Raw genomic sequence first — 22,790 nt, forward strand, 5'->3', positions numbered from 1 at the left:
GTTTACCTGATTCTACATGAATATACTACATTTCCACATACCATACAGGGTTGAGCAAAAATATGGAGCAAAGCCTTTTTTGCCTAAACTATTCACTTTACTAAAAAATAAATAGTAGGTAGATTCTTAAGACCTCTAAATATGTGGTCACTTTAAAAAAAAAATTTCGAAATTCCTTTTAGTTTCCGAGTTCAGCAAAATTATTAGCATTTTTTTTGCTTATAGATTTTGCTTTAAATTAAATTTTTAGTTCAATACTACTCTTAAACTAGTATTTTTCTTTAAAATGCATCCGATGATAAAATTTTTTATTTCCACCCTGAAGATGCTATACGAATGCTTATGGCACTAAAAAGCAATTTGACGTCGAAATGCGATCCTAAGCTGCGAGTTTATTAACCAGTGCCATTTAGTTCCAAGTATTTGAGTTTAAGATTTACGTTACAAAATAACAATGTAATTTTGTACGTAGTTCCTTTCAGCAAAAAATCCGAAGAATGGATTTTCGATGTGTAGGTCAAGTAGCAATAAGCCCCATTCCCAAGAACTGCTCGCATCCTTTCATTAAAAAAATCAGTAAATCCTGGCATCGGCGTTCCGATCCATCGCATGCTCGTAGATCGCTCGCAGGGCGAGTCGTTAGCTCCCAGCGCGAGATTTCCACAGTAACAATAAACAGCAAGTCCAGCAGCCGGCGAACCGTAAACGTTACAATGGCCATATTATCAGCATTCGATGCCGTCATTAAATCGTGAGTCGTAACCGTCCACACACACAAGCACCAGTCGACGATAGGCCGGCTCGAGCACGTTAGCATCCTGCTGTGCAGGAATGATAAGGCATTATTGCAGGTGCAACTGCAGTAGGTTTGATCAATGTTAAACTGTACGCCGAGCGTACAGACGCCGAGAGCGTCGCGATTCCGTGCTCGCGCCTCCGATTCAGTCTCTCTCCGCGCGTTGCTTCAGTGGCAGCTACGCCGACGGACCTCCCGCACACGCACCAGGACTCAGCCCCCATTCGGACGCGAAATACGGTAGGTTGCACTTTTACACCACCCCAGCGAGAGAAATCTAGCATGAGAGTTGCTGTTTTGCATCGGAGAGCGCAAGTGCGGGGGCGGCTGGCTGGGCCCATGGGCAAAACTGCACTTCCAATGGGAGGCTCGCAGCTATGGCCACTTGCCCCAACCATGAACACAAAGCGATGTTTAATTGACTCGATTTGAATTGTAAAATTCGCAAAATCTGTTATTATTTTCTTACGGAGAGATACTAAAATTATTTTCAGGTCGAAATGGTTTAATTAATGGCAACAAAGTGGGACGATGAAAATGTCAACCCGGGAAGAGAAATAAAAATAAAATAGTCCAGGCCAACATTGAATTTAATCCAACGAAAATTTACATTAAATTCGGCCTTTTCGGTACAGACGTCACTCCAGTGATCAGTGTAGTGTGTTATTATTTTTCGCCCCTTCGGCGGTAGCGTCAGTGTTATTCCAGTGATTGTTAACGTGTAACACCACCGAAACTAATAATCCGGGACTTTGCTCGATTTATGGATGAGGTTAAGGGAAGTTAATCACCGTCAACTCTCTCTCGTAAGTCCTAGCTCTAATTAATTGTAAACCCCGACACTTGGCCGATCTAAATTATCACCTTTTTCCATTCCACCGTCTTACCAAAACCTGGGACTCCGGATTTATTGCACGGACCGGCCGGAAACGCAACTCCCAAAAATACAACCTTGTCACACACATTCTTTTCAAATCAGTGGCTATAATTAAAATTTCTGTTTATTTTTAGCCGCACTTATCAGTGCTTCAATCGTGTTTACGTACAAGTGCAACAAATTGTTTACTTCAATTAATAAAAATTACGGTATAACAAGCAGCACAAAATGCAGTCGGTTATTCTGCAAGCGTTATTTTTAACTCGATTCTCGGCTATGACAGAGTTTTCCAACAAAACAACCTAATTACCAATATTAAAAAATTATTAGACTTTGAAAGCAAATATTTCAATAACAACAATGATGTATGCAATTCTGACAGTTCAGTGGAGTTCCAAATTAATATTTCGCGTTGTAGTTGGACTAAATTAAAACATAATCAAATAGCGGGAATAATTTTCCAGTAACGAGCTATCAAATACTAAACTCGCCTCGTAAACTTTGTAATATGCAGTTTTAATTAAACTAATACTAATACAGCGCGAAAGTTGGACTGCGCTACGATGCATCAAGTCGCGCGAAAAGTGTGGTAAATCCCCGAATAAAACTCCCTTTTCTTGCGAAGTCTGTGTGCTCGAAACCAAATCAAAACGTAATTAACTGGTAGTCATAATGTGAGTTACGAGCGACCACAACGATTATTGCTCGTCTTAATAAAGCGATCGGTTTTGACAAAACTTGTTAGCTAAAATCCATTAGTCAAGCAACAAGAATCGTCCGTCAGATCATTTTCGCTTCCGTTCGCGTATGACAAGTCGACGTCAACCTAAGATTGACTGATTACCAGCAAATCCCATAAAATTAATCATCGGCGAACGAGCTCGTCAGGGCCCAACTGTTACTTATTTACGCCGGTCCATAACCGTCTTCTAATTCAATAAGTGCGGATTATTGCCACCGACAGGGCAACAGCCGTAAAAATATAATCTCCGATTAATTTTAACGACACTTGAGCTCGTTTAACAACCACTAAACCAACAACGTACAATGACGTTTGTCTAGTTTGAATACTTCTGAGTTGGATGGCTCTTCACGAACTCCTTCACTCGTAAAACTTCACCAAGTCGGATCTGCGGTTTTGACTAAGCGTGTGTCAATGATAGCTCCATGCGGCCAGACGAGCGGGTTATTCCCCAAATGGCAAAATTAGCCGTTTTTTGTCATTGTTAAAGTAATCACAGACAACAATACTTCTGGGAACCATTTGAGTGAGTTGTTTGTGTACATAATGAAACGTTATCAATGTAAATGACCTTAGTCGATTACAGTCGAATTTGTGAAACTAATGCCCTGACGTATTCTACAATAGGTTTGTTGTCGTCCGGTAAATAAAAACTCAATCACAGCCTCTAATAATAAATTTATTTTGAACACATTTGACGCGTGTGCGTCAACAAACCAATTTATAAATATAAGAGGCCTCGAAGAAAAAATATTGAATCGCCTCGATTCGCAAAACAGATTTGGAAAGAGGTCGAGACGGGTTATTCCCATTTCTAGACGAATGAAACAGGTGCTTGTCAACGTAATCATTGGCACGGTGTCAAATCTGTGAAGTTTTGGTAAACAGTGCGATTTTCGAAAAAAAAAATCAAACAGTGGCGTTCACGGACAATTTACTCTCGGCGAATAATTCGGACAAATTAGTTTTTCGCCGAAAAATAAGTGCGTGGGAAACGACACTTGCCGCAAAAAATAACTAGATTTTGCCATCTTGAGTCCTTACTTATCGTTTCACTCTTTCATCTATTATTAGTTTACTGGAGTAACTTTTGTCCGCCCCGGAAACGTTCCCGGGTTCCCTAAGTTCGTTACAAAGTTCGAAAAAGAGTTGCAGTGCAGCGATTGCAGCTGCAACTTCGGAAATTTTATACAAATTTAGTCCAATGGACGATAATGATGGAAATTCGCAACAATTTGACTTGAGAAAGAAAGTTCTATAGATAGCACACAACATCAAAGAATTTTTCGCGGGCTAATTAAATATCCGAACTAATCGATTTTTCGATAAATTAATAAGCAACTTCAGGAATTCAAGCCCGAACTTTGACTGCCAGAAGCTCTTCCGCTGTCAGAATTGTGCTCTTTTGAGTGTCAGATCCTTTGATTTTGCTGAATTCCAGTCGTAATGCATTAATTGTCCAATTAATACCAGGATATCCCTGGAATCTTACCGATAATTAAAACGAGTTTCGATAATTATTATTGATGGCAAAAATCACAAACTGGGATTATGGACTTTCAATCCTTGAACATTGACCACTGCGTTCTCCAATTCATTTGAAAAGATGTCAAACTTTACAAAACTTTGAAACTTTCCTACTAACTTAGAGCAGAGACGAATTAGAAAAATGGCCCATCATTGAAATGGCTTAAGTTCTGCACGTAATCGAACTTTGCCCCTTTATGTCCGACTCTATTTCAGTTTGGTGAATTCATTTTAGAACTTTTACTGCACCAAAACTCACGTATTTGCAATGAATAATTACCAAAACGTGTTTTCCAGCGGCCATTTTTTTTCTTACAGAAGTGCACAAAAAGATTATATTGTTCCAAGTTCCGAAACTGTAAAAAGTACACTAAAACCTCTCATGGAGAGGTGTCCGCTATTGGGAGGTGGAAATTTTAATATAGGTTTTATTGCGTGCCTACACAAATGTCCGTTGTGAAGAGCTGTCCGTTAAGGGAGGTTTCACTGTATTTTTTTGATTGTGTATGTGCCACAAAAGAAATTGGTTTAAATTGAAAAGTCAGTTCAGTTGAGTGCTTCAAGAGAAATACTTATTCCCTCGAAGGCCGACAAGCTGCATCTAGTTTACAAGAAACCCTCGTTTCTTTCAACTTCTCCAATTCGGTGCCTTTTCGTCAAATTTAACCCATCAAAGAGCCCGAAACTCGGTAATAAAACTCCGAAAATGTAAATCCTCGAAAAACCACCTCTTTTAGCTTAACTCGAGCCCTCCCCATTATCTAAGCCTTTGTCTCTCCCCGCCGTCTGTAGAGTCTCCTTTCGCTAGAATTTCCCATAAAGTCGCCCGTTTCGCTCAGAAATCCACTTTTCGTCAGTGTCGCAACCCTTATCGGGTCCGATCTCGTGTATGGCGTGTCGCTCGACCACGCCGTCGAAATTGAAACGATAAATCTCGCATTTCCATTGAAACAATCGTCTGGAAACATGCACTGGTTTGGCGTAGCGGCGTTTCTGTTTTATTATCTACGACACGTCTAGTTTATGCTTTTAGTAATGAATACGCACGGGGATATATGGTCTTTAACGGCCGTTTCCATTCATCAAGCCGCCAGAGTCGTCCGTTATGGAAATTAGACGACATAATCGACGCAAACTTTTAAATTCGAGTGCTGATTGACGCTTGAAACACTCCCTGCAACGGACCTCCTGAATATTCAGCGCCTGCACCGCAGGAAATGACTCCTCGGAGAAAGGCGATAAATCATTCGGAAAAATTAATAAGCGTGGGACGAATCGATGATAAGCCTCGTATGATTGTATCGATCTTATTAATATTGATAAGTGTGCAAGTTAGCACTGTTTTATTTACCGATCGATCGGTCAAACTAACAAGGTCCTGGGGCTGCCCACTGAATTTGTGTCGTGATCAGAATTTGCCACATTCAGCCTTAATAAACAATCCATCGGTCGAATTCAATAAAACAGGAGAAAGGGCCAGTTTCGTGCTTCTGACAGGATTAATTTTTTTATATCAGATCGCATTAAATCCACTCCTGACTTCCTAATTAACCGTAAATAAGTTAGAGCGGGAAGTTTGTTCAAAAAACAATTTATATGCGTTCCATTATTTACGCGAATAAATTTCACGTTTTTTTTGAATAAAATTCAAGCAGTCTGCCCGATTTCCACGAACTAAAAGTCGATAGTGAACATCATCAGTCCACCGGACAAAATCTATTAAAAGATTAAAAATTTACAACGATCGAATGAGTTGACTGGATAACGAGGGGGTTTTATGCATAAAACAAAGCGTAATGTTTTTGTTGACGTAACAAAATGTTTCACATCGAGTATTGATTTTTTAAACTTAATAGTGTCGTTTCCCTTTTTTAGACAATATTTAAAATCAACTTTTAAACAATCGGAGCGTTTTCGCGACTTTATTGCGACTTTTTTCACGAAAAAGAAAAGCGCGAGCAGCAGCTCCATTATGTTGGAACTCGGCTCTTGCCCACTTCAGCATTTTAGTTCAAATAAAGAGTAAAAAGTTGAACAAAACCGAAGAAATTTAAGATTTTCAGCAAACGCCTTAAGAAAAATGTTGCTTTTCCGGGATGTTTATTCGTAGAAACAATGTAACTCAAATCTGCCCTTGGTGGTTGTGTTGTGTACAGGTAGGTACACGTAGGCGCAGTGCAATTTAATTATGCCTCTCATGTAGTGTAATTTTTTACGAAATGCTAATGTTTTATTTATTCTTTGGTAAAAACACAACATTCAATATACTTCTTGTTTACGAAATAGAAATTTAAGGCATATTTATTGAAATTAGGTGGGTGTAGTCGTTTATGAAAATTCTATCATCGAACTTTTATATTGGCTTCAAACAGGGTAATCAAAATGTTCAAAGTTATTCCCGTTTGAAAGTTGAAATTAAAAAATGACTCGTTTGGTCGGACAAATCGATATTTCTGACCAAAAGTCAATTTAGCATTTACAGAATTTACTTCAATCAATTAAAACATGAAATTATTCACTCTGCTGCCATTGGCGTTCCATTTTTTGCGATCGAGCTTTCAGTTTGTGAAATACAACGTAAAATGTTTGATTTATTTAGTGCAATATATCAAAGTTTATGTATGAGAACAGTTCTTTATTTACTGGTTGCCACAAAATATAATAAATCTGATTACCTTTTATAACAAACCAACCGCGAGAAACTAAGCAGAAGCCGCACACGGATCGAATGTTTTTGAAACGTCAGATAATAAACATGTAATAAAGTAATGTGCTCGCTCAGATTCGCTAATAAACTGCTGTTTTGTTCCGTAAGTAAAGAATCTTAACGCTGCCATTTATTGGACATCTACGGTCATAATTTTCATTTTTCTCTTGTTGATTTTCCCAAGTACACACGAGCAAATTGAAATTCTGCTGCAGCACAAATATTCAGTTCGTTCATAGAGCCAGATACAGAAACGTAAATAAATCACAAAGAGCTATTCAAGATGTGGGAGGCCGTTTAATTTACTAAATGAGAAACCTCTTTTGTAGAAAATATTGACAATTTTATGGCAGTGGAAGTCGGAGTGCGTACAAGTAACCGTAAAGCTATTCAATGAGTAAACAGAAAATCCTTTTGTTGATTGTTTATGAATTAGAAAGCATTACTCACTTTATGAGCGTTCCTGCCATTCGTATTTAGCAAGAGCAGTTATTAATTTTTGCCTATATTCAGTCCAATAAAGTCGTTTGAACCGTCCATTCCAGCATCAAACAATTCGGATTTTCCGGGATATTATTCCAATCTATTTATGTGCATGATCTGCGCTAGACAATTAATGACCCCTGGACAAAAATTTCGAATCATTCATCCGCAGGATAATCATCGCAAATAAATGCACAACAACTTTTTTTAATTGCCTCGGTAAAATCCAGCTGTGCAAACGTTAAATCGCTTTAATTCGCACGACGGTGCCTAAATATTTACCGGAGGGCGAAGCTTGCTCTTGCGAAAAAAAGCAACAATTACCGGAATTTCCATGTAATAAATTACGTCGACAGCGTCTCTTGTCAAATATTTGTCGAAAGTTTCGAGTTGATCAAGTTAAGCCGCGCTGACAGAACGTTAATACATCACTGTTATGTCTGACAGGTTTTCTTAAATTTCGCCGAGTTTACCAACAGGAATGATTTACACGTTAACAATGCCCAACCGATCGAGTAAACGTTTGCATACGGAGGTCGAAGGGGAAACGAAGTTTGTGTCGTTTCCGGTGAAGTGGCGATAAGGGCGCTTGCGACTTCTTTAGCGGTTGCCTTGAGCCACACAACCTGAATAAAATGTCGCTTTTGACTTAACCGCCTTTCTATGAATACACCAAGTATGCAAAGTGGGAAAGTCGCCGGTTCCCTGCCCCCACCTCGACACGTGGTTGAAACAATGGGTTTCTTTACCCCTCTCGCGACCAAGAAATAGCAAATGATCCCTATTATTAGGCCGCGACCGCTCGAACTTGAGCGTCCTGCCAATTTATTTATGTCAAGAGAGATTTTCAAACGTTTATAAATAACGCTCAATGTGGCGCTATAAAATAAATCGAGCGCATTTTCTTCGCAAAACTGGGCTTTCGGAAACTTGAATAAATTAGTTTGTACCGACTGGAGGGAGCTAACAACTGTTATTAGTTGTTGGCAACTCTGCAGAGTAAATTAATAATAATTAGATTGTATAAACTTGTCCGTCTATCAGGATACCTCTTCTTACCATGATCCAAAAATGGAGAATTCGTCACTTCTTGCATAACAAGTCTCCAAAGTCGCCCCGACATAAATTTTTGATCAAATATTAATTCAACAGTTATTTTATGAAAACATAAACAATTTAGCGAATAATTTTTTGGCGAAATATTTGCGTTCTCATTTTGGGCTGAACATCACGCTAAAACGCCTGAAAAAATGATAAGCAATGTACGTATATTTTTAACAAATTTAGTGGGTTCTGGAACGAACGTTTCAACAAAAATTCGCCAAAACACTGAGTTTTAATGTAAAAAAGGCAAAAATAACATTCGACGATTTTTTTAGCAATTTTGACGTAAAAATGACTCTAGGACAGTTTTGTAAATTAGTACGTTAGGTTTCGGAAGGCATTTGAACAGAACGAACGAACTTAACGTTCTTTGGCCTTTTATAAAGAACTTATTTTCAATTTGGCAAAAGGCAAGACATGAGCCATCACAGTGGAATGTAATGACTGAAAAGGAACTGAAGTCCGTGTGATGGTCCTTTGTCAAGATCACATAAAATTTGAGCAAGTCGAAGACTATAAACCGTTTATCTGTAGCCTTTCTACTTTATTGAAAGTCACTTTTGGGGAGTTTTCTTATTGGCCACATTATCGAGTTCCTGTTCCGATTACAATTGCAAATGGGTGGCTTTTCGGAGGTGTAATAGCCGAGTCGATTCCAAATGTAACACAGCGCCCCAAATTTTTACGAAGTAAACAAGCTTTAAACCGTCCGATTTACGTTAATTGCGGCAGAGACCGTCGATAAACCTAAAAATGCCGGCCGACCACATCCAATTCCTCAAACAGCCTTATCTGCGATTTCGGTCAAGTCGCGCGTATAAAATATGATGTGGAGGTCGGCATGATCCGGGAAACTTTACGAGCGTTCTTTTATTTTTTCCCTTCTATTTTCCGATTGCGACCGATGTTTGATGTCAGTCAGTCGGTCGGCGTTATACGTTATGAATATTTAACACGATTTTTACTGTCTCGCCCAACACACACGCTTCAATTTCAATTAATTTGCATGTAAATAGGGATTATGTATACAAATGCCCAATTATGCTGTCGGTGACGATTAAAAGAATCGGTCACGCCAAAGTGAGCCGAGAGCATCGATTGTTTCGTGAAAAGTTCGAAAAAGTTTCGGCCCGAATTTAACAAAGTTAAGCGAAGAAGAAAGGGCTGGATGGAATTGCATTACAGTCTGGAAAAATGTTTGAATATGCTGGAGACGCGACCAGACTAGATTCCCGCTTCCACAGCTTCAATTTCAGCCCTAATTATTGGAGAGGAAGTCTGGGACGCATTCGGCCGTATTATCGCGGTTCAAGGACTGCGTCCGCAACAATTTATTTATAAGCTATTATTAAAATTGTTTGTTTCAATTACTCGACAAATAACAATAGTGGTAAATCTCCGCCAGATGTTGACTCCAATTCGGTTTTTTTTCCACATTAGAGGAGCTGGGCTAGACCACAATTAGTCGGCTTTTTTCAGCCATTAGCGGCAATTTTATTAATTTGACACTGAACGCGAAATTTTCGCCAACACGACAAACCTGATCGCTACGCAAGTAATGGCATTGAAATGAAAACCCATAAAAATAATCATTTTGTGATTACGGAACGCTAGGACAACCTCCCGATATTTCAAGGGCACGATTTTTAAAATGTATGACAAGTTAAATGGACGTGATGAAACGATACGAACTGACATTATTTCAAGTCCATCGACTATTTATAAACGCGCGCCAACAGTGCCACTTTACCGAAATGGACACTAATTAAATGTTATTGAACGTTTTATTGTCTCATTTAAATATAATATATTGTTGTGCGTCCCTTCTTTTTCCGTTGTTTACATCAGCACTCGTGGTGTGTAATTAAGAAATTAAAACCTTAATTGCGCCAGATGAATGCGTTATTTGCACTTAGTTGCGACTCCACTACTTCCGCGGAAAACTCGTAGCAGCCGGTCTGAGCTGCTGTTAATCAACTCCAGGGAACTGCCGATTAAACACCAGGGGCCTCAAATATTTTTAACACAGCTTGTGAGCAAATGCTCACAGCCTTTAACTGTCTCAAAATTTGGAAAAAAATACCTGAAGTAACTATTTACGCAAGTTTCAACAGCAGCATTTTATGCTACTGTAAAGAACGTCAGCAAAACTTGTTTATTTTATTATTCTTGTATTCTAATTATTTACAAAGCGTGCACCACAACCAATAATTATAAAACATGAATATTAATATTTTTTCGCAGTTTTACGTGTTTACCTAAAAGCTATGAGCAAATAATATAAATATATACAGTGCACTAGTTTGTTTTAAACAACACTTTGCGTTGAATAAGAACACTGTTATCACAGTTTTGGTTATTGCCTTGGAAAATCAACATTGTTATTTGCGTAATTGTTTTAGATGGTTTATTTTACTAACTGTGACTAGGAGTAATAACAACAACTCTAAAATTATATACATGAGCTCCCGAAACTTTGCTCGAAACACTTCATAAAAAATTTTTAAAGAATTTTTTAAAACTTTTTAAATTTATGATGAAGAGTCCTTTTTGTGCTCGAAGATTTTGTATTTTTGAGGCGTCGAGACGACTGCACAATTACCGATCCTTTTTAAATTATAAATATATAATGTAATGTCTGTACTTGCTCATAACAGCGATTTCCTCAGTTATATTAACAAAATTGTCTAATCTGAAATATTTAATATTTTTTAAAATTAATCTGAAACATTATGAAATAAGCACTTAAAAGATGTAGTCATTTTATAAATAAATCATTTTTTCACAAAACTATCCACAAGCCTTTTAATCTCACCCTGCGAAAAATGGTGGATGCGCCGGGTTCGTTTTTAAATCAAACATTCCGTAAAATTTTCACTTTTTTTTTATAAAATTGAGGAGTATCTATGGGTTGCCAATGTTTTTGGGCCTATAAGATGCTAATTCCAGCTTTGTTCATAGTCATGCCGTAAGAAGAATATCCTTTTCAGGCTCATTGTTAAAAATGCTAATTATTCCGTATAATATTTTGTGAAAATTAGTGTTTAAAGAACGACAAATCTGTAAATTTTTGCAACGTCAAAAATCTGCGAGTTTGAATTATTGTCTTTTTCCGTTCAAACTTAGAGAGACAAAAATTATTGAATTCAAGCGGATTAGATTTTCTATTATAAGTTCTAATCTCGGGTTTTGGGGGGTTAACCGTGGCTAGGCGATTAAGTAGCGCCAGTGTTTAACTTTCCCGCACACCTGCCCCCTTACATCTGGCTTATTTTCACAGAAACATAAAAATGGCAAGCGTAAACAAACACAGTTTCGAATTAACTGCGAAATTTATGGCTTGTGCTTTTTGCTCTCTCTTGCAAAACACACACACATAAGACAAGCACAGCGAGTCTATTTGTCGTCCAACGCGGGTCGACGCTTTTTACCCTCGAATCGCGCTGACATTTGTGCGAACACTCAACAAAGCCTTTCGTAAACTTTCCATCGATAATCCGGCTTTAAACCGGGGCCTCGGTCCCTGTTTATTTAATCGAATCCTAGTTCGGAAAACTGTATTTGCAGTATTTCGGACGCGCCCCGAGGGAGAAAAACGGACCTAATTAATATTAACCGAGGTTGCGAAGCTTAAACACTCGATTTCTATGCACATCGAACGAATTTTTTCGTTTTAAAAATGTAAATTAAAGTAGCTTCGGGATGGCTAACACGTTCTGACCTTTTAATCATTGTTTTAAAGACCGGCCTGTGTGCATTCGTGACGCAGTAATGTCGATATCGGCGTTTTCACGATGTTATAAAATCCTTGAAAGTGAGTGTGTGTTTAAAAAACACGAAAACTACCGCCCGATAACATTAATTGTTGTTATGGTTTCTTGTTGTTATTTAAGTGTTTTAAACGTGTAGCGATAAGCGTCACTAATTTTAGATTCTCTTGTGCTTGTAGTAACAAGCTATTAGGGATAGCCAATATCGGAGGATTTTATCCTGCAGGACGTGGCAGCTTGCGGTTGCACGTAGAATAGTCCTGCGGCTTGTACCAGACGCTCCGTTAAAACGCTTTAATATTGCATATTACCATCCCGGCGGATTCATAATTGGAAGATTTATGACAATGGGAGTCCAGGCACCGATAAATTTTATTCTTGCTACCCCTCGCAAAAATAATTGGATAAGTGATAAATACGTGATCAACCGTTCGAATCGTTAATCAACCAAATATTGTCCATCGTCCCCGATCCAAAATTGAACGCCGCGAAAAATGTCACTTTTTATTATGACGGCGATGCGTTACCTCGCTATCTCTTCCGTCTATTTAATAATGAATCGCAAGAATTTATGAAGTCATTTGTTGTGCATGTCGTGCCATAAAAATTATTGCATCCACTTACAGTGGGAGGGACGACGTGATGAATCTTGTTAAATGCTAAGGGACGACCTTTGAAATGAGGGCGTGCTGGATTTTTAGACGTTTTTGTATAAACATTTTTCACGTTTCAGCGACGCTTGATTTAGTGATTTTTTTCACAGCACGGCCATTTTCGCCTATTTGTACCCCTGTCACGATGGCTGTGCACTTCCCACACACAATAAACATCACAAAGCTACAAATATCACAAATTGCACCGTAAATTTGACCATTAACAAGCGAAAAATACCCATGATTAATTGCTTCCAGGGAAAAAGAAAGGACATGATTAAAAATCCCAATGTTGGCCGATATTTATTAAATTATAAAAACGAATTTTTATTTCAACGAGAGAAGAGCTCTTGATTACCCGATATTTTATAAATTAATATTGATTGCCGGTAAAAATAGTCGGTTATTCATAATAGATTCGGTTTTGTAGTTGTAAGTAATGGGCTACTGCGTTTGTTATATTCCGATTCATAAACGCAGAGCAATAAAAACAACTTAGATCCGGTCATTAGTACTTATTTGAGCATACTTACAACCGTAATTAAGTTGTAACAGAATAAATATAAATTACGACAAGTAAACTGATCGTAATTCGAGGCGAATTCTTGCATACCTTTTAATTTTTACGGCAATAACACTCAACCTTCGCGTTCATACTCTGATTGTTTTTGCACTTCTAGGGTTTCAGTAGCTGCGTTTATGAAAGCAATGATTAAAGTTTCATAGTTTGTAAAGAACTGTTAAATTTTCATTATGGTCTACCAGAAAATCGTGTTGGTGGAAAATAATCATTTAAAATTGAATGAATTTATTAACGCATTGTGTAGATTTTTTCAAAAATATTGCTTGTTGTCTGATGGTGTTTAACCGTCGTTTAACGTTCCGCGTCAAGAAATCGCCCAGAACGGGCTCTTTAGTCCCAATTCCGCCTCCACTGTCCATTTTACATCGCATTAATGTTATATAATGACATGAGTAATGCGATAGCGTTAGCATTCAAGGTTCTCCAATTCATCACGACATTTCTCATAATCGTTGCATTTAGCCGAGAACACGTTTTGTCTATTCCTGGCTGCATTTGCGCGTATTGATTACAAATTGATGTTTAGTAAACTTACATCAGCGACCCTCTTGCCTTTTTTTTTGGATCAACTGCCGGCGTAATTACTCCGAGCTTTGTGTGGATTTTAATGAAGGCGCTGCAGTTTTGTCAGGAGCCGACGAATCGTCGATTTTCATAAAAATAGGACAAGTTCGGAAGGAGGGACAATGGGATGACTTGGGGAAAGAACTTTCCAAGTTTTTTCCGTTCTATTTTATCAGTTGTGAATTTTCCAACCCGAACGCTTTTTGATTGTTTGGCGTCATCTCGGGACTTATTAAAAATAGATCGGTTTGGCAGGAGTCGGTTCCAAGTTGTTGATAAAATTGCAAACATAACCCAATTTCGTTCATCAAGGCGTGCCTCTGTTAATTATTTTTTCTTCTTTTTTGCCGTCGACTCGCCTTCATTAAGACGTCTTAATGTGCGCAAAAACGTCTCTAACAGCTCCTTCACAAAGGAACTAACATTGACTCGATTAAAATTTAAGCCGGCTTTAGAAGCTTCAACATCGTCCTATTTTATTTTTAAGAAATATTGCATGTGTCTCAAGGAAACAATGATGTAACACTTGCTAAAAACGGAACAATGACTTGCTCTCTGAATTTTGGCAATTTTACGAATTTATTTTTGAAAACTGCCGAATAATTCTTGTTCCGTCTGCACACTATAACTAAATGAAATGAGCTTTTTGGGATTAATTTGCTAAAGTCGTTAAATTGTCTAAAATTAGTCTCCACACAAATGATAGTAGGAAACCAGGATACTATCTAAATGTCTTAATAACGGTTAAATCTAAGGTAAAAGCAATCAGAAGAAATTTTCTTGCGTGACTGGAAAAGCTTAGATCTGGCTAGGACAAATTGTCTGATAATTTAGAACTTATAGGGGGATTTGTGAAGGTAATTTTCAGACTGTATCGACGATTTGCTCCCACAATATTTGAGGAAATCTAATAAAATAGGTTTCCTCTTGTCTAAATATTTGCGAAGGAACGCTTTAACAGCGGGAGAGGTTTGGGCAGTTTTCGAAATAAATACTAAATCAACTGAAATACTAGCTATAAATCTGTGCTTTATGTACAAAATTTCTGTTAAATTAACTCCGCTAACGACAGTCATAGAAAGAAACAAGCCTCGAAATCAGTCAAATTTGGAGCGATATTTAAATCTCAAAGAAGTTTTACGATCGTGGAAATCTGGCAAAACGTACCTGCGAGTTTCTTTATTATTAAGAAGTGCAACGGAAGGACTGCAACCGGATTTCCCTCGATTTATTAGCCTCGTAATTATCATATGAAATGAGATTGAATAATTTAAAATTTAAAATCTTACCAAGTCTTTCAGTGGTTTTAAATTCAAAAAGAAACTTCCACATCTAATTTTAAATCTTTGTGAATGCAGTTTTTCCTAAATAAGACTTGAATTCCTCCAGAAAATATAAAAATCATATCAGGAAGTGCGTTACGTAAGGGAAAAAATAAATTGCGAATTCGCCGAGCTCCCAACTCAAGTTTCACGTCGCTCAATGTCCATTTCCTTGAGCATATTTCTTTCAAGGGTGTAATAGAGTTGTTCTGCGCATCCAACATGCTGGGCATTTGAGACAGTAGAAAGCCAAAGACTCGCAGTCTTGAGAGTGCTTTTTTTAATCATAAAAAATTGTGATTTGTGTCGTAAAAATACTGGGCTCCTGACAAAATTTTAGATTCTCTCGGCGGTCGTTACTTTTGACTTGTTTTATATTGTTTTCAAATCGTGGAATAATTTATTTTGAATCCGCCCGGTGAAACTTTCCGAGCAACTCTTCCATTCATGAGAACAACCCAACTCCGAACTAGTCTCGTCTATTTTACGGCTTTGCTGTTTAGTTTACATAATTCAGTTCGAATTTTTCCCGAATCCCGAGGCGAGAGACGTGCTAATCGAGGAAAAGCATTTCATCGTTTCAGAGCCCAAAGCGCTGCAGCTCCCTTAGCCATCGCATTACAAAATAATCCGTTCTGAAATCGCATTGCAGTGCCGTTTCGAACCCAGCTCGCGTTGCGCTTTGCAAGTTCCCGACGGACTTTTTCTCCTGTTCTCCCGATTCGTATTTGAATTAGACATTAAGCGGGCACGCGAAGCGGGAGACAGATTGGTAATGCTTCACGGTCGAATCCAGAACTGGAAATCCTGGAGCCGGCGGTTCCCTAATGGCCGAACGCCGCCCACCGAGCCGGAGCTTTAGGAATCCGGCGGGATCTAACAGGACCAGAGCCGCTAGATTTATTGCCGCCGGTATCATAGCCGAAATAATGCGCTTTTAAAAATATTGTTTCCTTTATGTGCTCGCCGCACGAACTTTTAACCCAGGAATTTCCACTTCTCGAGCGATTTTCATGAATAATGCCGCACTGGATTGACGGATCACTCGTAATTGCGTCACGAGGATCACCTACGGTTCCGGCTATTTTTGAAACAGACGATTCAAATATCTTGGCTGGATTTTGAAGGTCCTTAATGTAAACATGTTTGCTTCGAAATAAACTTTCTCCGATTCCGGCGGCTTAACCTAATGAATTTCAGCTAATTCGATTTGCCTTCAACGGGAAACTTGTTTAAATGCTCTATGCTTTTTTTACGGCGAATTATTGAATGCCCAAAATTGGATTAAGCCCATCCTAGAGACACATCACAATTCAGTTTCAGTTTCCATGCTAATTTAACGCAGATTTGCCTATGTGGAGTAATTAAACTAGTTTAAACTCCTAACAGGTTTAAATTCGCCATCTCCGGACGCTGCAGGCCCGTTCGCCAGGTGGAGTATAAGAAACTGCGTTAACATTAAAAGCAGATAACATAATTATTCAAATTTAATACAAAAAATAGTCTCTTCCTTTCAACCTTTGAGTCCGTCTCAGAGTTGCACAAAAGAACTTGTTTTGTGAATTTTGCCGCCACTGGTCGCTGCAAACGGAAAAACTCCGCGATCTCATTATCAAAAGAAAAACGTTTAATTGCGAGTTTCCTAAGCGAAAACTTTAATCCGGCCATCTAATTTAGTCAAACTTTCCATTGAGCCGGTTCAGACTTTGGACGGCGGCTTAACGGCCGTATTGACACTCGAAACGAGGTTTACTCGTAATTCATCCGGTAATGACTCTATTCAACTTCTGTTTGACCGGCTATATTAGTGTAGGTAGATGTGGTGGATGTATTTCCGCTCCTGTTAACGACCGAGACCTTCCACAGCGTCCGTCGAACGCGCCTATTCTTAGCAGCGTCCGACTGCTCCATTTTTCCCGGTGTGTATATTTTATGAGCGAATAAAGCGCATCAATGTCATTGTCGGAAACTGGTAAATATTTGACGTCCGACACTTCGATCGGTGTCTTTTCGAACGTTACGTAACCAGAACAATTACCGTTCCTCTCTCGTTGGGGATATGCCAAAACAGGTGTGTTTTTGCTTCGTTGCCTTCGTCATTGAACAAAAATAACAATGTTATTCCGCGGCGACAAAATATTGTATGAAATATGCGAGCACGTACGAGAACGAACGGAGAATAATTGGTTTCCGGTTGACGCTCCGAGGAGGGAGATACTGTCGTCAAAAATACGGCCTTTCGAGGATTCCCGCGCATTGCGGTATTTAACGCACGAGAAGTTTCCATTGCCGGAAGGACCGCATTTTCATTTGTGTTTTCCTAACCGGAAACTCCCGTCCAGAAAGAATCTCAAAATGACCGACGGAAACCTAAACGTTGTTATTGTTAATTCTAGCTTCGACTCTCAACACGATTCGAAGACAATCGTCCGATGATTGCTTCTAATCGCCAAGAGGTTGCACTACGAAAGTAATCTCGAGGGCGGCTTAATCGCTAATTGGTACAATTTAAGCCCCACCATCCGTCTTAATTTCCACAAACATTTCGCCAAATTAACTCCCTTATATTCAGGCAGCGAAGAGTGAATTTTGTGAATAGTGGAGTCTTGTTATAATCGTCAACGTCTCTTGAGATGGGCGCCTCCACTATTCATACACGCACACAATCATTAATGGAATGCATTCGCTCTTCAAACTGAATAAGATTTATTTCGCTCAATTATTATTGAAGGGAGTCCCCTTTGTGACACACGAGTCGGAATATTAATATCGTATTCGTCCGACCACTTTTCGCCCTTAATTCGGTACACAAGGTTATTATGCAAGTGCAAACTGCCGCAGTGCGCTAATTCAGGCTAACCCGAGCTTTATTTGCATGGGGCCGCAAGTAGATATCATGCGAGTCTCTCATCCAGGTGGAACTTTACGCCCGATCCGGTCTTATTATAAATTGCGATTGGATCCAGAGAAAGCCAATTAAACTTTATTAATTGCAATGCTGCACTGGAATCGTTGTTGCGGCTTAAGTCGGCGATATCGCAGCCTCTTCTCTTTCTTTAATTAAAAAATTCGTCTAATTAGACGCCGGATTAGATTAATTTCGTAATTAGTTAATGCAACGGAGACAGAAGGCGGATTTTTAATTAAGACGAAACACTGAGGGATGTAGGGATTCAGGTGTATCGCCCGCTTGCCTAGACGGATATTAATTTTCGCCGCATCCTGACCTCCAATATGCTTGAACAAAAGCTATAAAAATTATATCTGTGACGAAATTTGCCACTTTTGAATGTTTGGATCGTATCCAGCGTAATTTTAGAGCGGCTACTTTTAAAACAAAATTTTCAAGCAAATGACAAATGCATGCAAAAACGGAACAAAGTTCCTGAATCTCGGTGCAAATCCTGTATGATTTAAGACAGTTATTAATAAATCCCTCCGGCAGTCGCATACCTGACCCGATTATCTCAAGCGTCCATCATTCGTGCTCCAATTACCCAAATTTCGGGCTGAAAAACCCTCGTAACGTAATTGTCGGCCATCTGTCGCCGGAATTTAATATTTCCTCGGCTATATCTTGTCGTGAATAATAATAAACCGACTCGTGTTGTTCTTCCATTTATTGGATGCATTGTGCTTTCGCGGGTCAAATTACGTAATAACCTCCCTCTGGCTACGAGACACCATCTGTTGCTTTTCTATCGTACAATAAAAAATACATAAATTAATCGTGTTTTCCTCCAGCAAACTGACAGTAGACGGCCTGGTGTCCCCTGCCCGCCCTCAGACAAACTTTGCTAATTATGAAAGTTTAGGCTTTGGGTTCGAGCATCTTATATCTATTGTTGTGCCATAATGAGTTTTTTGATTTGTTTTAGTCGAGTTTTGAAACCTCCTCCCACATACCTGACACGCATACGGCGGGTTGCCCACACACGAAACAATTTCAGCTTCGCGCTAGTATCGATTGCTTAAATTACCGAGGGTGATTTTTTAAAACGAGCCACTTTACACATCTCAGAATTATAAAAAATGGGAAAGTCTGAGAAAGGGGCACTTTTAAAAACTGTAGCATCTACCCTCTTTGAAAAAATAAAGATCCCCCAAAATGAAAAATTTTGGTTATGCTTACTCTTGACCATATTTTCCGAACGATTAGTCGCAGCGATTTGATTCCTGCAAATTTGAACTCAGCCGGTCATTTTACGTCAGAAACACTCAATCCTAAGAAGATAACTCCAAAAAGTTGAGAGCAAATGTAGAAAGTTTGGTTTAGATATTTTCTGACGAGACTAAACTCTTGACGATATTTTCCGAACGATTAGTCGCAGCGATTTTATTCTTGCAAATTTGGACTCAGCCGGTCATTTTACGTCAGAAGCACTCAATCCTAAGGAGATAACTCCCAAAAGTTGAGAGCAAATGTAGAAAGTTTGGTTCAGATATTTTTTAACGAGACTAAAATTTTGACGATATTTTCCGAACGAATAGTCGTAGCTATTTGATTCGTGCAAATTTGGACTCAACCGGTCATTTTACGTCAGAAACACTTAATCCTAAGGAGATAACTCCTAAAAGTTGAGAGCAAATGTAGAAAATTTGGTTCAGATATTTTCTGACAAGACTAAACTCTTGACGATATTTTCCGAACGATTAGTCGCAGCGATTTGATTCTTGCAAATTTGGACTCAGCCGGTCATTTTACGTCAGAAACACTCAATCCCAAGCAGATAACTCCTATAAGTTGAGAGCAAATGTAGATAGCTTGGCTTAGACGAGACTAAAGTTTTGACGACATTTTCCGAACCGTTAGTCGTAGCGATTTGATTCTTACAAATTTAGATTTTGCCAATCAGTTTACGTCAGAAACACTCAAACCTAAAGACATAACTCTAATAAGTAGATCCAAAAAGGATTTGTAGGCATAATGTGCTGTTAGAAATTCTTCTGTTCTCATTGATAGTTTGTTGGATTTTTTTGTAGTTTTTACAAGAAACCTTATTTTCTGGATGTTCATTGTTGTTTTGTTCCAGATCGCAACCGCCATGAATCTCTTGACTTTCTTCGACAAGCAGCCAGCGTAAAAACCGGCGATGGACAACTTAACATACCTCAGTACATCGACGACGCAAATCACCAAAACCCCCGACCAAGAATGGACCCATTACCTCATCGTGTTCCTGAAAGCCACCATCATGGGTTCGATAATCGTCGTATCGATCTTCGGCAACCTCCTTGTTATCGTGTCGGTGATGCGGCATCGCAAACTCCGCATCATCACCAACTACTATGTCATCTCGCTAGCCTTCGCCGACATGTTGGTGGCAATGTTCGCCATGACGTTTAACTTTAGCGTGCAAATCTTCGATACGTGGCTGTTCGGGTACTTTATGTGCGACGTGTGGAACTCTTTAGACGTTTACTTTTCGACAGTTTCGATCCTCCACCTGTGCTGTATCAGTGTAGATCGCTACATCGCCATCGTCAAGCCGCTCAAATACGCGCTCAGCATGACCAAGAACATCGTCGCGTTGATGCTCCTCGCCACGTGGGTGATGCCAGCCTTTTTGAGTTTCCTGCCCATCTTCATGGGCTGGTACGCGACGGAGGAGCACCTCAAAGACCGGTTCGATCATCCGGACTCGTGCGAGTTCAAAGTCAACAAGTTGTACGCGATCATTAGTAGCAGTATCTCGTTCTGGATTCCGTGCACGATCATGATCTACATGTACCTGGCGATCTTCCGCGAGGCGAACAAGCAGGAAAAAGACATGTATAATAGGCAGGGGGCGGCCTTGCTCCTCCACCAGAACAACACCAACGGTGATATGTTGTCGAACTCTGGTGGTTCTTCCAAAACGCTGACTCTTCACGAAATCAACCAGGATCTTCACCACACTCCGACCAAGGAGCGGAATCTCAACAAAATGAAGCGCGAGCACAAAGCCGCGAGGACTTTGAGTATTATCATGGGGACGTTTACGTTGTGCTGGTTGCCCTTTTTCCTGTGGTACGTCTCGATCTCGTTGTGCACCACGTGCGAATGCCCCGACATGGTCGTGGGGATCTTGTTCTGGATCGGGTACTTCAATTCGACGCTGAATCCCTTGATTTATGCCTATTTCAACAAGGACTTCAGGGAAGCGTTCAAGAACACGTTGCAGTGCGTTTTTTGTAGTTTGTGCCGCCGTCCGCCATCTGATTTAGACAAGTTCGATATCAGAAGACCGTCGATAAGGTATGATGATAGAACTAGAAGCATCTATTCGGAAACTTACTTAAAACATATTGATAGGAGGAGGAGTTCGGAGTTTGGGTCGAGTCTCTGAGTAGACCTAACTAGCAGCAGACTTACGACCACTAGTTTCTAGTCTGCTGCTAGTTTGGGAAATATCATTGGTGCTACATTAGTTGGTTTTGGTTTTACTTTTCGAATGAGAGAAACGTGATAGAGTGTGTGATACTTCTTAGGTAGAGTAGCTACTAATCCTTGTAAATAATGCCAAAAACTAGTTCTTTTGTATTTATTTTTAGTCTCTACGATCTTAAAAAGATGAATGTGTAATTGTACGAGTTCTTTTGTAAAGGATATTTTTACCGAATTGAAGACTTAATTTAAGACTGCAATCCATTTTTTGCGAATACTCCAATGAAGAAACAATTTTTCTACAGTTAGACTTAATTCATATTCGTATAAAAATAGAAGTAAATGTTTTTTCGATGTGTAATAAAACTTGTGTATTTGTGAAGATTTTCAAAACTATCAGAAAGTTGTAGCGAGATACAATCATATTTTAGAATTTAACAAATGTGCAATTAAGTAACTAGAAGAGAATCTAATATTAGCGAAGATCGACCAATCGTAAATTGTTACGAGAAGCAATAAAACTTAGTAATGAACCTACAGGAAGGTCAACATCGAAGAATAATATTTTTCAAAAAAACTTCATTGACAAATCGGCTAAAGCGCACATGTTAATAATATTTTTCTGTATTGTCTTCCCCTACATTATCAGTGTTCAAATAAAACTATCGACTTGTTAAAAGAATCGATGTCTCAAAGATAAATGTTCCATGTACAAAAAAATTTTAAAAAATGTCCACTTAAACTATTAGTTGAGCAGTGCTTGCATACCAAACTTCAGTTTAAAAAGATTTTGTACATAGTCCCATTTACTTAATGAAATATTTATTGTTTGTTGACAATTTTATATTTAAGTTTAGTTTGTACATTTGTAAAAACGCTTCCGACATAAAACTGACAATTTGCTTTTGACAAACAGGACAGAATTCAATAAATAACATTAATATTTTCCGTCTGTGTGCTTTTATTGCAACCCGTCCCCTCCTACGTAAATTATTCCCGTCGAGTTTGTACATCAAAGAACTTGCCAACTTTTAATACGGCACCAAATTATCGAAAAAATGTTGAAAACCGGCGACTAGTTATGGGAGCTTCATTAGTCACAACTTCTTCAAGTTGCAAGTTCACGAGTTAGTTTCATGTGGTCGAATTAGTGTCGCAACAACGAATATAACGTCATGGTTTCGCAGAAGAGTGTGCGGATTCGGTTAAGCCGAGTTCGAATCAGTTAAAATCGAGATTATAGTTTCCTAACTAAGTTTAGCTCGGGATGTATGCATTAATCCTGATCTAAGTCG

The 22,790-nt window shown here is 38.9% G+C and overlaps 1 protein-coding gene across 7 annotated transcripts; it reads left to right on the plus strand.

The window, feature by feature from the left end:
• The first annotated feature begins 751 nt into the window (after positions 1-751).
• Positions 752-22,443, plus strand: Octbeta2R (Octopamine beta2 receptor). Of its 7 annotated transcripts, none has more exons than XM_015983458.2 (4): positions 753-1,036; positions 1,291-1,602; positions 20,162-21,366; positions 21,663-22,443. In XM_015983458.2, exons 3-4 carry the CDS (start codon positions 20,222-20,224, stop codon positions 21,691-21,693), a joined length of 1,176 nt encoding a protein of 391 aa, XP_015838944.1. In that variant the 5' UTR covers positions 753-1,036; positions 1,291-1,602; positions 20,162-20,221; the 3' UTR covers positions 21,694-22,443. The 7 variants fall into 7 exon arrangements, 6 of the variants coding, with proteins under 6 accessions (XP_064216124.1, XP_015838944.1, XP_974214.2 ...); XM_969121.4 differs by having other exon boundaries at positions 756-1,036; positions 21,424-22,443; XR_001575439.2 differs by having other exon boundaries at positions 757-1,036; positions 20,162-21,599.
• Positions 22,444-22,790: the final 347 nt, after the last annotated feature.

Source organism: Tribolium castaneum, chromosome 2 (assembly GCF_031307605.1).
Source record: "Tribolium castaneum strain GA2 chromosome 2, icTriCast1.1, whole genome shotgun sequence".
Lineage (NCBI taxonomy): Eukaryota > Metazoa > Arthropoda > Insecta > Coleoptera > Tenebrionidae > Tribolium > Tribolium castaneum.

What these genes read in the sequence shown, in the direction of transcription:
- Octbeta2R (XM_064360054.1), top strand. Translation starts at nt 20,222, where the DNA reads ATGGACAACTTAACATACCTCAGTACATCGACGACGCAAATCACCAAA.